General features: G+C 42.5%; 1 protein-coding gene and 1 long non-coding RNA gene across 6 annotated transcripts in view; both read left to right on the forward strand.

Moving 5' to 3' along the window:
- The window catches only part of LRFN2 (leucine rich repeat and fibronectin type III domain containing 2), a 274,266-nt gene extending 265,372 nt beyond the window's left edge, over positions 1–8,894 (forward strand). For all 5 annotated transcript variants that reach the window (XM_082214823.1, XM_082214820.1, XM_082214824.1 and 2 more), the window contains one exon: positions 6,677–8,894. In XM_082214823.1, the coding sequence (XP_082070949.1) occupies positions 6,677–7,598 (922 nt within the window). In that variant the 3' untranslated portion in view covers positions 7,599–8,894. The remainder of the gene's footprint in view (positions 1–6,676) is intronic.
- The window catches only part of LOC309527916, a 241,439-nt gene extending 226,235 nt beyond the window's left edge, over positions 1–15,204 (forward strand). The window contains exon 3 of the long non-coding RNA XR_014217432.1: positions 14,992–15,204. This is a non-coding gene — a long non-coding RNA (uncharacterized lncRNA). The remainder of the gene's footprint in view (positions 1–14,991) is intronic.
- Positions 15,205–17,480: the final 2,276 nt, after the last annotated feature.

The following is a 17,480-nucleotide window of genomic DNA, read 5'->3' on the forward strand; positions in this document are numbered from 1 at the left end:
CAGCAGCAGCAAGTAATGCAGCAAGTAAGAGCAGCCCTTAGATTTGCATTTAGCTATGGATGCTATACCTCAGTTCTGCAGTTATATGCTTATTTGGATCAGAGGCCTATTTGGATAAACATCCCAAGTCAATAGACCATTTTCCCAGTTGGTAGTAGCTATGCATTCCATTCCCCTGACACAAATATTCTTGTGGTTTTGCACTTTGTGTTAATTAAAGAGACCAAAAAAATAGCAGAGCTCATTTCATAATATTATAAATAATCCAAGCAAGTTTCTATCACTTTCGGTCACATTACACATTTTTGTCTTCTCTAAAAAAAAATACTTCTCTAAAGCTACTTCTTTCTTGAAGCCATAGACCACAGCAGGATCCTCTTCTCAATTCCATCTACTGGCGCTGATCTCTTCCCCTTCCCTTTCATTATTATTCCTTCATCCCTGAGTTCAGCTTACTGTTGCCATCTCTGCCATATAAATCCTCTGAGGCGGGTGATCACATCACTTCTGGGCAACACCTAGCACACAAATGAAATAGCCGCAAAAAGCAATAACTGGATTGTGCCTTTGCTGCATAAAATAATGCCTCATTGAGAAAGAGCAGTGGAAAGGGAACAGCTCATTAACAAGCTTACTTGTTTCTGCTTCCACATATTTAAGTTCTTTGGGGAAATTCACCAATCACTAAGAACAAATGTGGTGTCATTGAAGAACAATATTTGGTTGCAAGTTAGACCTAGCAATTCTTGTGGTGCTTTATTGCAGAGATCATGGCACTGTGCTCTTCTTTTGCATTTATCCCGAGCAGCTAAGAGAGACACTGCTAATATTTATGTAGCCAGCATGCACATACACTTAATAGTTTGTGCTAGTAATCTCCTTATTGGGGAAGGTGATGACTTTTGCTCCTTTATTAGAAAACTCCCCTGGGGAGGCCAGGCAAGATGGGCGGAGTTTAAGTAACAAATAATAATAATAATAATAATAATAATAATAATAATAATAATAATAATAATAATAATTCTAAGCATGGAAGAAGCTATCAATTCCATGACTGGCCTCCTCCAATGATGTATTACTCACCTGACTAGACCACTAGTGCAAACAGCTGTAATTGCATGAGTATGCTGGATGCTTGCAACAGCTTTCTAAGATAAGGTTGTGCGATTGGCTTGTGATTAAAGATTGGTATCAGCTGGGCCCACTTGGTGCAAGAAAACTAGGCAGCTAATCATAGCATTTACCGAACTTTATTGTTGTAGTAAAAATGAATTCACTTTGACATTAAGTATTCACAGGGAGTGCTGCAGAACGTAAAGGCAAGGGGAATGGGGTGAAAACAGTGGTGGCTTTTAAAGAAAAGTTGTTGTTGTTGTTGTTTAGTCTTCTTAGTTGTGTGTGACTCTCCGTGACCCCGTGAACCAGAGCATGCCTTGGAAACTCTCACTTTCTTCTCAAAGCTTCTCCTTTTTTATGTCCATGGAGTTTTCTTGGCAAAATACTGGAGTGGTTTGCCAGTTCGTTCTCCAGGTGGATCACATTTAGTCTAAACTCTCGGTTATGACCTGTCCGTCTTGGGTGGCCCTGCATGGCATAGCTCAGAGCTTCCTGGAGTTATTCAAACCCCTTTGCCATGACAAGGCAGTGATCCATGAAGGGGTTAAAGAAAAGTAGAACCATGTAATTGGAAGGGGCTCCAAGGATCATTTAGTTCAACCCTCTGCAATGAAGAAAAGTAGTTTGGGTAGGGTTTGATTTAGGACGGTGGTGGGGAACCTTCAGTCCAAAGACCACATTCCTTGATGGAGAGCTTTTGAGGGCTGCATACCATTGGTGAGAGAGCCAGAGGCAAAGGTGAGCAAAACAATAGGTTGTGTTTTTACCTTTGTGTGGTTGGTTGCATTTCAGCCACGCAAGAGTCAGAGGTTTATACACAAACACATCTGCCCATTCTGTATCCAGGCATGCAAGAGCATGTTGGCTATTCAAGGACACATCCCAGTTTGGGAAAAGCCAGTGCAGAGCAGGACTAGTAAGGGATGTGGCTTGGAGAGAGATGCAAGTGGCCTGGGCAGCAGGGATGTCAGATAATTTTGATGAAAATGGAACCAGGGACAGAAATGACCTATGTTAGCATTTTTTGTCTCATGTTCAGACTGGAAAACAACACTGCAAATGGGGTAGATATTTGCTATTTTGTTTCCATGCAATAAACAGTGTGTGTGTGTGTGTGTGTGTGTGTGTGTCTCCCATCCCACATTTCCAGTATATTTCCTCTGCACCAAAATGAACTTTGAGGAGTAACATAATTACATCATTCATTCATTATGCAAAATTCTGCTACAGCAGACAGCAAGACAAATGGCATAGTTTTTGTTGGGAGAAGAATAGCTGGATGGATATGGTGCTGCACCTGAGGAATACAGGAGGGAAAGGAAATGGATGCCTTCTTCCATCTTGAAGGCCAGAGAGAGAAGCTTAAGGTTCCCCCACCCTAGTTTAGAATATGGGTACAGGGGAGAGAGTATAAAGAAACCTCAGACAGTTTCAAGACATCTGTGGTGGCAACTCCACAGAATATAAACACAGAATATTATGTGAAACACCACCTCTAGATTTCTGCTTTGTAATCAAATGGGACCAGGAAGGGCAGAGAAGTCCTCAAAGAATTCAGCACGGCTTATAAGGAGTGGCTAATTCATATCTCAGATAAAGGTGGTGCGAATTTTAAAAAAGGATTAAAGTACGATTAATCCTAAGCAACTAGTTTCACACTTCAGCTAAGGTAAGGAGATGGAGCTGCTGCTTGCTTAATCCTGAAGTGTGAATGAACTCTTCAGTCACCAGTAGCGAGAGAGAAAATATTCATTAATTTTATTTTTCCATGGGGAAGAAAAGAAATGATGTGAATTTATTTATTTATTTATTTAACAAGCTCTTTCTTTCTTTCTTTCTCTCTCTCTCTCTCTCTCTCTCTCTCTCACACACACACACATATATTGCATGATTGTAAGAAAACATCTAAGTAGTTTAAAACCTAAAATAAAATATTGAAATTATTTTACGATTAAACCCAACAGGAGTTTAAAAGAAAGAAAACACATGTAATTTCTGCATACCTGGATATGCTTGTCTAAACAAAAGTGTTTTAAGCCAGGCATCCCCAAACTCGGCCCTCCAATTTTTGGGGGATTACAACTCCCACCATCCCTAGCTAACAGGACCAGTGGTCAGGGACGATGGGAATTGTAGTCCCAAACATCTGAAGGACCGAGTTTGGGGGTGACTGTTTTAAGCAGATAACAAAAAGAGTACAGTGAAGGTAGTCTTGGTGTCAAGTCCACCATTTTCCCATTTGCCCTCCATCTTTCCCAACATCAGGGTCTTTTACAGGGAATCTTCTCTTCTCATGAGGTGGCCAAAGTATTGGAGCCTCAGCTTCAGGATCTGTCCTTTCAGTGAGCACTCAGGGCTGATTTCGTCAAGAATGGGTTGGTTTGATCTTCTTGCAGTCCATGGGACACTCAAGAGTCTCCTTCTGCACCATAATTCAAAAGCATCAATTCTTCAGCGATCAGCCTTCTTTATGGTCCAGCTCTCACTTCCATACATCACTACTGGGGAAACCATAGCTTTAACTATATGGGCCTTTGTTGGCAAGGTGATGTCTCTGCATTTTAAAATGCTGTCTAGGTTGTCATTGCTTTTTTCCCAACCAGATAGAAATAAGGCTCATTGGCTATGAAGGAACACTTCCAACAGTTCTATCATAATTTCTGTGCTGGAAAGTTTTGTTAATATCTTGTAACTGAGAAGTATGGGTAGCAACTAATACTTGAGGAACTGTTTCTATATATAGCATGCTGAAGAACCAATCTTTAGTTTAAAATGCAATTTGTGAATATGCCCTCATTCCACAGATTTTGTTGCTGTGAATGAGGAACAATAGGGACAGTGGGGAGGAGAGAGCTTTATCTTGTTCTTATTTCCACTCTGAGTTATTCTTAATATGCAGCGCTACATTGACAGGAGACCCATGTAGACTTCAGAAATCTATTGTACTTATTAAGCTGCCTGTGTTAAACAGAATCTCCTGTTATTCTACAGTTCTAAGTTTGTATCTGTATGGGCCACATTGCCTACTAGGAAAAATTGGAAGCTGCCTTATACTGAAGCAGAGCATTGGTCTATCTACTTCAATATTGTCCACACCAGGGTTTTCCAAACTTGGGTCACTAGCTGTTTTTGGACTACAATTCCCATGATCCCTGAGCACTGGCTCTGCTAGCTAAGCATGATGGGAGTTGTAGTCCAACAGCAGCTGGAGACCCAAGTTTGGGAAACCCTGGTCTACACCACTGGCGTTTAATAGGTGGGCCAGAACCCACTAGTGGGTCATGGCCTGATCCAAGGTGAATTGCAACAGGATGTAGGGTTGCCATATGTCCTCTTATTCCAGGACATGTCCTCTTTTTCATGGGTATGTAAAATGAGAGTCGTCATAGTGATCCATAGTTAAAAGCAGAGGTTGGCAAATGTGTCCTCTTTTTTGCTCCTCAGAAAACATAAACAGGAGCAGTACCACTGTGCAAATATATGGCAGAAGATTAAGAAATGGGTCTTCAAATACATGTTTAGTTTGTAAGTAGGTCCTGGGTCTAAAATGGTTGATACCTAGTCTATGCAGGCTGACAGTGGGTCAGAATTTCAGACAGGGGTCAGATTGTAGGCAGCTACTATTTATTCCTGACTGTTTGTCTGTTTCACACATTCCTAGATGGGAAATAGAATCTCAACTAAGACTCTACTCTCCTTCTGATTGGATAAAAGGTTGAGAGCAGGAGTCAAGCTATAAAGGAGGATACAGTGGTACCTCGGGTTACATATGCTTCAGGTTACAGACTCCGTTAACCCAGAAATAGTGCTTCAGGTTAAGAACTTTGCTTCAGGATGAGAACAGAAATCGTGCTCCGGCGGCGCGGCAGCAGCAAGAGGCCCCATTAGCTAAAGTGGTGCTTCAGGTTAAGAACAGTTTCATGTTAAGTATGGATCTCCGGAATGAATTAAGTACTTAACCCTAGGTACCACTGTAGTTTGTTAGAAGGTTATGAACACTGAGATTCAAAGAGCTGGAGTGGAAGAGCTACAAGAGAGTAAAGAGGCCCAAGCAGAGAGCTTGAACAGTGTAAAGTGAGAGGCAGCAGAGTCGGGAATTGGAAAAAAGGAGCTAGGGGAAAAAACCCACAAAGGGACCCAGAAATTGAATCAATGGGTGCAAGTTGATAAGTATTGGTTAGGGAAACAGTGTCTGATAGATATAGCAGTGCTTTTTTTCAGGGGCTACTCAAGGATACCCAGCACTGGCACCTCTTTTTTGTTGTTGTTAAAAAGTGTAGCAATTACTGTAACAACTTCATGGTGAGTACCGGCACCTATTTTTCTAGAAAAAACGTACTGGATGTGTTTATCTCTAGTTATTTTTTTTTATTTGCTTCTACTTGATTGAACAGCTACTCCAATCATAAAACTACTTTTTAAAGAAGTCCCCCCCCCCTCAAAAACTGCTTACTGTGTTGCCTTTCTTAAACTTTAACTAAAAGTACAATTGGTTTTGTAAAAAATAGGTTTGTGGCCACACTTAAGTGCCTTGCTATTCTACGCAATACAAGGAGTAGGTGAGGACGGTTAAAGTCTGGAATGTTAAAGGGCTGTATAGTGGAAGAAGTCAGAGAAAAATAAAGATGTCCACATGGTGACAGCAGCAAACATAACAAGGAGGGGGGTTTGGTTTGGCTGATTGACTTGTCTCACTTCCCACTCACAGTTCAGGCTACAGCCTATGCTGTCACAAAGGCAGAGCTCTAGAAATGACAGTTTCCTAAGAAGAACTTGCTGATTCATCACTTATTATGTAAGCTGCCTATGTCAGCTGGATACATATCCAGTTAGAAACAATACTCCGCTTTTCTTATTCCTTGATCAGCATGGGGTTGTGGGTTTTGTTTTGGTTTTTGCTTTTGTGTGTGTGTGCACACAGTATATATATTGTATACAAAAGAAGTAGTCTAATCTCCTGGCTTTTTGTCCCATTTTAACACCTTTGTCCTTTCAGCCAAATTAACAAGAAAAGGAGAGCTAGGTAGCCAGCTCTTGGATGCTTACAGGATTATAACTCAGTGACCCAGCCATGTCTTTAAACCAAAGCAATTGCCCATTGTTGAGTTTCTATTGCAAGGTTAATAAATGAAAACCACTTTCCTGATTTGTAATGTGTGTTAACATGGATTTAATCCCAGCAGTAATGTTGGAATGGCTAGGCCCCCATGCACTATTCAAGGATACTAGTGACCTCGAAGGTCAGAGTAAGGAAAGGAATGAAGGAGTGCCGGGACACCAGAGGCTGTGAATATCATCCAGTATTTCAGGATTTTGGATAATATGTGTTCTACTGTAAGGAGGGAGGGAGGTAGGAAAAAGAGTGTGATGACAGAATTGGTAGAGGATACATATTCAGAGATGAACAGCTAAATGTCTTTTGACTTAGGCATTTAAGGAAATAAACTAAGATTTAGACATTTCCTTCTGCTGCTGTCCAGTGCTTTGGCCCCACCCACCCCACTCACACTACTTTCCCATCACATTTTAAACTAATGTTGCTGTTTTCTTTCCCTTAAAGGATGATCCCTGCTACAAACAAGGCTTTTGTGGTGAACAACCTGGTGTCTGGGACAGGCTATGATCTTTGTGTTCTGGCCATGTGGGACGACACCGCCACGACGCTCACCGCTACCAACATTGTGGGCTGCGCCCAGTTCTACACCAAAGAGGACTATCCCCAGTGCCAGTCCATGCACAGCCAGTTCCTGGGGGGGACAATGATCCTGATCATCGGAGGCATCATCGTGGCAACTCTGTTGGTGTTCATCGTCGTACTCATGGTCCGGTACAAGGTTTGCAACAATGCCCCGGGGAAGATGGCTAACGTTAGCAATGTCTATTCACAAACTAATGGATCCCAGCCTGTTCAGAACGGGGTCCTGCCCCAAGTCAACCCCAAAGTGGTGGTAAGGAACGAGCTCATGGAGTTTAACTGTGAGTCTGCACACAGCAGCATCTCCTCTTCTTCTAGCTCTGTGAATAGTCGCGACTGCGATGGCTACAGCCTCCAAAGTGAGCAGGGCACATTGTCCAGTAAGTGGAGGCCCCCATCGAGGTCAAAGCACAACAACATTGATCGGCTCATGGGAGCCTTTGCCTCCCTGGAACTGAAGTGTCAGAAAAAGGAGGACACAATAGACTCCAGAACTTCAACAGTGGCCCATCACTCAGACAAGGAGCCACTGCTGGGCCAGCATGAGTCCAAATTCCGTAGCCTCCTCATGTTGCCACTGGAGGGTAAAACTAAGCGTAGCCATTCTTTTGACATGGGAGACTTTTCCACCTCTCAGTGTTGCAACTACCCCAAAAAGATCACAAACATTTGGACAAAACGCAGTCTGTCAGTGAACGGCATGCTTTTGCAGTATGACGACAGTGACCTGACAGGGGCGAGGGGAACTTATGGGAGCTCGGAGTGGGTGATGGAAAGCACAGTGTAAATAAGAGTGGCCCTCCGTTCCATTCTGAATCCCTCCAAGCATAACAGAAGTCCATGATTGTTAAAAAGGCCATAAACGTGATGGGAGAAACACACAACACATGTGCGCGCGCACAGCCGTATATCGGTCAGATAATCAAGTTGGATAAGAGAGGTTATGAAATGTTAATAGGTGTGTGTGAGAGAGAGTGAGAGTGAGAGAAGCTGATGAAATGTATCCAACACATTCATTATGTTTGTGTGAATGTCTCAAGGAAATCACGGGTGCATTCCTGGTGAACTGTCAAAAAAGCTTAAATGAGGATTAAAAACAGGTTAAGCGGCATATGTTTCATTCAGAGAGGAATTCCTTCCCTCTTCTTTTTTCTAAAAAGGAGACTCCCATGGATATAAAGATGACCTGAGGATAAGCCCAGCTGCCACTATGGTTGTCCAAGGACCTTCATCAAGACAGCATCTGGAGAAAAAGAGCATGCGTGCAAACCATCTTCTCGGCTTAATTGAGATTAATGGAATCAGCAACACGTGGAAATTTTCTTGCCATGGTTTGGCTGAGGATTTTTTTTTTTATCTCTTTCCTCCCAGAAATAATAAAAAGGTCTCTGCTGTTTATTTTTATTGCTTTTCTTTCCTGCACTAAATTAAGGAAGACCAGTCACCTAGTGAACTGCACACTTGTTTTCCTCTTCTGATCTTTATATCCTAGGGTGGGGAAAAGAAATCTAGGAGTTAATATTTTTTTAGATTCCCCCTTTGTCCATTCCCTTCATGATCCTTTGTTTGTCAGTGTATAAGGAGGCTGCAGATAATTTGGTCAACTGTCTGAGGGAGTTTGATGTCTGAGAGGAGGGAGGTAAAGAGGAAGCTGGTTTTCATAATCAAAGGGTGGGGGAAAATGAAACTGTTTTGATTATCTATTCATAAATCACTTCCAGCTAAGGTTAGGCAGTTTTCCTCTGTTCAGCTGAGCACAAACAATGTAGACTTGCATACCCTTTACAGAAAACGAACAAGCACCATTCTTGCGTGCTCAGTGCCACCAAATGGCATGTAGCAATGTCAATCAAAACAAGAGCACAAGAATTTGAGATCTCTAGGCATATTGTGCAGTGAAATGTTTGATTAGGGGGATGTTTCCAATAAGCCATGGAAAACAAGATGCTTTGCAGAATAGGTGGTGTCCCATGTTTAATCGTTTTGGTGCTGCTTCCCTTGCCCCTAACCACTTTCACAAGCCCTTCTCTCATGCCAAGATCCTTGCTCTTTTGAGATCAACTGTTGTGGCTTGCAAACTAACCACCAGACGCATTTGCAGGCACATTGCTGCAAGACCTGGGATTGCTGAGGATATGCATGTGCAACTTCACTAAACCATGACAACTGTGAAATTTGCAGTATTTATGGCAGCAAGAGCAACCGGCCTTTAATTCAGATATATTTTTCTGTATTTATTTGCTCCCAGGAATCATTCCACTTGGAAACCATTTCTGAAATTGCACATTATTTTGAAGGGATGTGTTGAGAAGGGTGGCAAAGGATAGAAGAAACACACATACACACACAAATCTCTATGTATTTTTTTTAAGAGAGAAAAGCTCAGAGATCTATTGTGACATGGCTGTGTATTTGATCTTGTTATTCGTCATGTTTCCTATTTGAAGTTTTAGAAAATGACATCCCTGTGAACAAAATATTTTCTTTTTTCTCTCCCTCTTTTGCTACAAAATGTACAGTAAAAAAACTTATTGGGAAAAATTAGCCTCTTTTCTTTCGTTTATTTATTTTGGTGACCTGTCTGAACACTCAACCAATAATATTTCTTGCAAGTGGAATAATAATAATAATACATACATACATACCTACCTGTGGTCTAAACCACTAAGCCTCTTGGGGTTGCTGATGGTAAGGTCGGCAGTTTGAATCTGCATGACAGGGTAAGCTCCCGTTGCTTTGTCCCAGCTCCTGCCCACCTAGCAGTTTGAAAGCACACCAGAGCAAGTAGATAAATAGGTACCACTACTGTGGTGGTAAGATAAAGGTCATTTCTGTGTGCCCTGGCACTCATCACAGTGTTCCGTGCACCAGAAGCAGTTTAGTCATGCTTGCCACATAACCCAGAAAAGCTGTCTGCAGACAATTGCCAGCTTCCTTGGACTGAAAGCGGAGATGAGTGCTGCACCCCATAGTCAAATTTGACTGAACTTAACCATCCAGGGATCCTTTACCTTTACCTTACCTACTGTCAATCATGAGAGCTGCTACTTTTGATCCACCGGTTACCTCTTGTGGTTAAAAGGAAAAGAAAAGCAACATAGAACAATGTTTCTTTACATGGTTGTAACATAAAGATGATGAAAAGATCATGACTTTTCTTGAAGTCAGTGAGAGCTATCTATTTCACAGATCATCTCTACTCCAAATGCAATATGTCATTGGCTAGGCACCTGAACTTCCCAGCACTCCCCTTGGTGACCAGCCCAAATTCATAGTGTCACCAACAAACACAGTGAGTGAAAATGTGAGTTGCCAGATGTGTTCCTCTTTTGAGGTCTATTTCAATGACATATAAAGGGTGGTTGTGGGAGGTGAAGGGACCACTACTTCCTATGGCTTAAATGGGGAGAGTGTTCAATGCAGGAGGAGGCTGAGCCAGTGCAAACAGGGACTGAACAGTATTGTGTATTTTTGAGAGGATATTTCCCGAGACCTTTCATGGGTGCCATAGGCGGTACAGGCTGGGCACACTTGCAACCCATGGGTGCTATGATGATGACCCTTCATATATATGACAACCCCATATTCCATTCAACAAACTTCTAATGGGATGTGCCGCACTCCACAGACTCCCCAAATCTGGACAGTCAATTGAAAATTAACCACATATCAACTACACAGGCTGCTGTGTGTATAGATACTGCTACAAACCTCCCTGTCCAAATGTTCCTTACAATTCTTCGGACAATTGCCTCCCTGCTTAGTGTATCTATATCAATCTGTGATTATGTTTTCTAGTGTGTGTGTGGGGGGGGGTAATTGTAATAAAATGAAATTGCATCCTATCAGCCTATAATTCCATAATCATAAGGAGAAAATGCAATCACAGCAATTGCCTTTAATTGTATAAATTGTTGCACAGGATTATACAGTGGTAGTGGTTTTTAGCCCTACATCAATTATTCATTTCGCAGGAGACTACTACAGTATCTGATACCCAGTTATACAGTCAGCTCTTTTTTGACTCCCAGGGAGCCAATCCTTAATAGTTACTTTCTTCTGAACACTTACTAAATGTTGCTATTTGTTTGTTTAGATTAACCGCATTTACAGAAATTATTCATGCGCTGCTGTTTTCCTAACTGTTTTCCATGCCTCTGCGTGCAAAATGGCTCCCTCTAACAATCCCTTTTGCAGAAAGAAATGATTATTTCCCACTGGGGTTAGTGTATTTTATAAGTCATCAATTTATAATTTATGAAGAGGCTGAGTTATCTTCTCTAAGACGAACAGCACCGGAATATTTTCATACCAGGCAGTTAATTACTGACTGTAATGGATTATGACTCAAACCACAAAACGCATGTCTGAAAGGAGAAACTAGAGAGAGGAAACCGGTCTGGGACGCACTGCCGTTGCCAGACTCTGTGCGGCAGGAATGCCAGATGTTGTTCAACTACAACTCCCATGAATGCTGACCACGGCTATGCTGGCTGGAGCTGCTGATTGGAGCTGGAGTCCAGCACATCTGGAGGGACACAGGTTGACCATCCCAGTGATAAAAGATGCTGGTAAGATTTCCAAAAAGGTAAGAGAAGTTGCTTAGTAACCCACACACATCCATCTGAGTGTTTGATACAATTCAATGCACAAAGAACAGCAACCCCTGAGAGGCTGGTTAGGCTAGGAGATAGTGATGAGCTGAAAATCACTCACTGAGCTTCATGGCTGAATGGGGTTTAGAGTCTAAGCACTAAATGATGATGGTGATGATGAGGATGATGAATTTGTACCTTGCCCATCCGACTGGGTTGCCCCAGCCACTTTGGGCAGCATCCAGCAGGGTATAGAAAAACACAACAACAGAACATCACACATTAAAAGCTTCCTGATACAGGGCTGCCTTCAGATGTCTATGGAAGGTTATATAATTATTTATCTCTTTGACATCTGACAGCAGGGCATTCCACAGGGTGGGCACAACTACTGAGAAGGCCCTCTGCTTCTTGCAGTGAGGGAACCGCCAGAAGATCCTTGGAGCTAGACCTCAGTCCTGGGCTGAACAATGGGGGCAGAGACACTCCTTCAGGTATACAGAGCCAAGGCCGTTTAGAGCTTTAAAGGTCAGCACCAACACTTTGTGCTCAGAAACATACTGGGAACAAATGTAGGTCTTTTAGGACTGGTGTTATATGGTCCCGGCAGCTGCTTCCAGTCACCAGTCTGGCAGCCACATTCTGGTCACCTTCAAAAGTTGCCCCACACAGAGTGCATTGCAGTAGTCCAAGCAGGAGATAACCAGAGCATGTACCACTCATGGTGGTTATCATAAACGCAAAGATGGTGAAGCTGGACAATAATGAAATACCTGAAGAAATCTCAGCAGCAGCCATGTCACAATTAAAAATAAATAAATTCTAATACATTATGGTTTCCAACTTCCTGCCAAAGGGACTGAGCCTCCCTAGGCACAGAAGAAGTTACACTGGGACAAAATGAATTCCACAAGGAGAGATCTTATACAAATATAAGACAATGCTAGTCCTTTGTAGGACTAACAGATTTCATGGCCTGGGTTGTATTTCCCATGTCTATGGATGAAACCCCATGTTTGATTTCTGTGACTGATTATTTCAATTAGGACCATTTGAATTATTCAGGGTAACTAAATAATGAAATAACCTGAGTCCACTTATGCAGAGACTCCACTTCCAACCTGCAGGAGTGGATTTATTGTCTATGAGCATTTGCCAACCACTGCTACTCCTCCCCAGCCCCCTGAGTGAATTACGCTTCAGCCCAGGCGAAGTTTGCAATTTGTTCACTCTTCATTAGTGCCTCCAAAAAGCCCTGTTGGGGACCATTTAATGAAAGGAAGATGGAATTAAAAAACAAGAAAGCTAAAGAGCCACATTGGTCTTGTAATGCTCACTTTCATGAGGAGAAAGGAAAGCATGTACTGAACTCATTTTTAAACAGAGAGAGAAACAGAGACAAAGAGCGACTCTAACGCTAGCAATTCCACTTCAAAGTTACTGCTGCATCTTTAGTGACAAAGTTAATATGTTCATTACACCTGGCACTGATATGGCTTTGTTGTTGTTTAGTCGTTTAGTCTTGTCCGACTCTTCGTGACCCCATGGACCAGAGCACGCCAGGCACTCCTATCTTCCACTGCCTCCCGCAGTTTGGTCAGACTCATGTTTGTGGCTTCGAGAACACTGTCCAACCATCTCGTCCTCTGTGATACGGCTTACATCTGGTATAAAACTTCAGGCTAAATTCCCTGAATAAACAACTTGGGTTTCCAGGTGCCAAGTGCCAAAGTTCAATCGCTTTATATTAGCTATATTACCACAGAGCCTCCTTGCAATACTGAGAGCCGGTGGCTTGTAGTGCGCACTTGCAGATAGGCAATCTCCCGCTGGCCAACTGGTTGGCAGCCAGGCAAATCAGCTGAAGGTGGCCAACCTTGCCACAAAGCCCAGAAGCAGTTTTGTGGCCTGGCAGATTGGGCTGCCAAATAACAGGGACTTGGGAGGAAAAACTCACTGACTGAGTCTAGGACTAGGAAACATATCAATGTTGAGGGACATGGAGGAGCCAGGTTGGAAGAAGGGGCAGAGGAAGGCCTGTAGCCTATGGGTTTGCAAAGGAAGGTACATCTTAGGATTGGGGAGTTACACAGTATGGCAAATAACAACCAGAGTACAAATAGTCTAGTAAATCTTAAGGAAAGATTTGTTTCATCAGAGGTGGGGAACCCTGTAGCCTGAGCGCCACATTCAAGTTTCTGAGAGACACATGCCACTGGTGGATGAGACCAGAGAGAAACCCAGTGTGAATGGAGCAACAGATGGATGGATCTCTTACTACTGCACAGAAGGCTATATACCTACCAAGCAAAAGACTGAGCTTCCCGCACATAACCTCCACACACACAAACACATTGCCCATCCTCCACCCAAAAGACATTATCACAGTTCAAGGGTAGGGTTGTGGCCTGAGGTGAGTCCCAACGGTTGGATTGAGGGACACAGTTGGCTCCCAGGCCTGAGATTTCCCACCTTTGAGTTAAATAGGTATTTTTTAAAAGCAAAATTTATTTGTGTCAAATGCTTCTCGGTCATCATTGCACTAATTACCCAGAACACTAGAAACAGAGAACCAGTTTATAAAGCTTGCAATTGGCAAGAACACTATCTCTGGCCACACCCACACGACACATTTAAAGCCCTCTTATACCACTTTAAACAGTCATAGCTTTCCCCAAAGAATCCAGGGAACTGTAGTTTGTTAAGGATGCTGGGAAATGTAACTCTTTGAAGGCCTCCTAACAACTCTCAGCTGTAGTGGATAACCTTGAGTGTTTTGGGGAAATGTTTTGAGGTTTTTACTGGGGTTGGTGGAGTCCTAGATTAATTTTTGTTTAATGGGAGTGATGAAATGGGGGAATTTCTGCATGTGTAGGTTGACTGAGATATGAGTGTGTTAGCAGTTGTGGATTTTGTGTGCGTTTTTCACTGAGTGGAAATTTATTGAGCGAACAGAATTCTATTTTGTGAACAGTGATGTTTCATCTGTTTTGTTGTTTTATATGGTATTCCTTAGTTTTGTTGTCGCATTTTCTGAGCAAACCCATTTGTGATTTTTTTCCTGATGATCCTTGAAATAAATTAACAGTCACTAAGGTCTAGAGAACCACAAAATATCTTTACAGTAAAAAATAAATTCCTAAGGGGGAGTAGTAAGACTGGATATAAAACACTGACCATTGGGTGGGTGATGGAAAAAGGGCAGGGGCATGGAATGGGGTGTCTTGAATCTTAAACAGAAGAACTCTCCAGGTTTTTGTGGGAATGCTAAGGATAGTAGGAGAGGATATATTGATTAAATATTGTCCTTTCTTCAAGGTAAATATTAGCCTTCCTTCTCTCACGCTAATGAGTCATGTAGCAGAGCAGATTCCCTTCAATACAGCAGAAAGCTAGTTTGCAGATTTGTTTGAATCTCTTTAGTTAAGTAATCCAGTCTGGCTTGATCAGACTGGATTATTCCTGGTGTCCCCTTTGATCCCTCTCAAAAGAATAAAGACACAAGAGTCTTTCCTTAAAAGTAACAAGAAGTTTACCCACGTTCAGTTCACAGTATGATCCCTGAAGGCAGACTTTAGCTTGTAGTTACAGAACATAGTGTGAGTTAGTCCTTTATGGGAACTGAGCCCATGTGCTGCTGGCTGAGAGCCAGCAGACAGCAAAATACATTAAGAGAACAGCATCAAGAGAACTAAATGGCTGCAGGAGAGCAGTATGGCATCAAGAAAGAGAGAAGGCTGAGTGATTCAGCTCTTTTATGGAATCAGCCTGGGTCATACCCATCTCCCTGGTCACATGCAGGGGGAGGACGCTCCAGACCAGTGGAACAGGAAGTTATACTGACTGCAGTAACATCCCCCTGTCTGTGTCCACACTAGGGAAACACGGAATGTTGTATTTGACTGCTCCAATGGATTACATACCACAGTTTTGTTGCAGCTGTGCTTTGCAACATTTTGAATTGGAAAGACCCTCTAAAGTGGGCCACACCTATTTGTTATCAGCATCCAGATTAGAGAAGATGATCCCAGATCAGAACTTTTTTCATATGGGAAAAATAAACCACCTCAGCTGTGCCCTTCGACATGAAGGTCAGAGGCTCCTTCTTGTGGGACTAAATGTATCAACTTTAATTCAAAACTTGTCAGGAGGAAGGTGCTTGCTTCAGCACTGAGCTGGGTTAATTGTGGCTCTAATTTACACAACTGCACTTTGTCGTGGTGAGAGGAGTGACACTGTTAAGTAATAATGAGAGAGTCTACATGGGTGGAATAATAATTATGGATTGAAAAGGTTACAGCAAAGAACCTGGTGAAGCTAAAAAGCTGCTCGGAGTCCTCTGGGTACAATAAGACCGGGATTCTGGAGCTACTCTTACAATATAAAATAACATTAGTGTGACAATTAGGGCTTAATGGGTTGTAGAAGAAACTCTACGAGACTTTATGAAAATATCCTAATCACACTGCAGCTGCGCTTTGCAGCAATTGATTCTCTCCCTTCTTGTTCTTGAAAGCAAAGGCAGCACCTCTGTCATCAGTCTCTCCTGATATAAAACTGCAGACTCTCACACACTCCAGCATCACAGTCTACCAGATGAAGATACGAGGCTTGAGGGAATTGACCTTTGTGACTTCCACACATCGTGGCCTAGATCCACATCTCTCCCTCTAACATGTGGATTGGAACTCAGCTCCTCTGAATACCGTGGCACGGTCTGTGGCAGTGTAAAAAAATCAAAGGACATAAAATGTAACTTAATGGAGGCCCACCTGGCACCTTCATTGCATATCCTTGAGTGCCAGGCGAAAACATTTCTCTATGATACGGCTTTTTAAATGTGTTTGTGGGAAGATGGTTAGGGCTGAATACTGGCTACATCCAGGAAATTCCGGACATATAGCAACCCTAGGTTATTTGTTTACTTTTGTTTTTGTTTTATTATGTATTTTGTGCTCTCACTTCGGTGTGGGTGTGGGTAAGGGTGAGAGAGAGAATAACCCTGTGATCTTAGGGTGAAGGGTGGTATACAAATTTAATCAATATTAATAATACTACTACAACAAATAATAATAATAATATATACCTTCTCATTTTGTTTCAGAATGTCCACATTAGGTAGGCTCAGCTTTAAATGCAATTGAATTGAATTTCTCCCTAGACCACCCTTAGCCCTACCATTAGGTAGAGTGAGACAGCTTATTTTGGTTGCCATGAAAGGGCAACAAACTGTTCTTTAATTTGATATGACTGCATTTTTTAACAGTCAGGGAAGAAGCAGGAGAAAGGTGCTTCTGATATTTTCTGATGCAGCTATCAAAATGACTTGATCAGCCTGGGGTATCATGGCTCGTATCCAGCTAACAAGTCCCAGCAGTGTGAGGATTTGCATTTGTACAATGGGACGTCCCCCTCTGCTCCTTCCATGCACCACACTCTGTTCTAGGGGTTCCCCCAATCATTCAGAGCAGATTTGGGGAGGAAATGAGGAGCATGGGGAGAGAGGGAGAAGAGTGGGGGAAATTCTTCTGGCCAGGCACAATTCCTTGTGCTAATGGAATATACCACCCTGTGCATTGTGGAGGGGGATACCCTTTGCTGCTGTACTGCAAAATGTCTTGGGCTGCCCCAGATTAAAAATTATATAAAATACATTGCATGGGAGTGTGTAGGCCATCTACCTGGATTTGGACAAGAGTGTAAAACTCACCTTCTCCTTGTTTGGTAGCTCAAAACACTTGAACGCTTGATATGCTTCTACACAGAAGGCTCCTATAGCCTGTCTCCAGTCATTAATTGGAGCTCATAATGATTTCCCCAACTTTCTTTGATTTTTAAAACCTACTTGCCATTATTAACCTTTAATAATGTTCAAAGGAACCCCCCGGGTCATTCTCTTGTTGTTTCTGCCTTTAATCTCTCGCCATTCCTCTTGTTTTGTGCCTCAGGCCTCATTATTTATGCCTATGTTGTCTGGTAAGTAGCAAAGCAACACTGTTGTCACTACAAATTATACCTAGTAGGGAGCCCAGCCAAAGGCTGTCATTGACCTAATGAGGTGTGCCCAGGCAGTG

Source organism: Podarcis vaucheri (assembly GCF_965113315.1).
Source record: "Podarcis vaucheri genome assembly, chromosome: 3".
Classification (NCBI taxonomy): Eukaryota; Metazoa; Chordata; class Lepidosauria; order Squamata; family Lacertidae; genus Podarcis; species Podarcis vaucheri.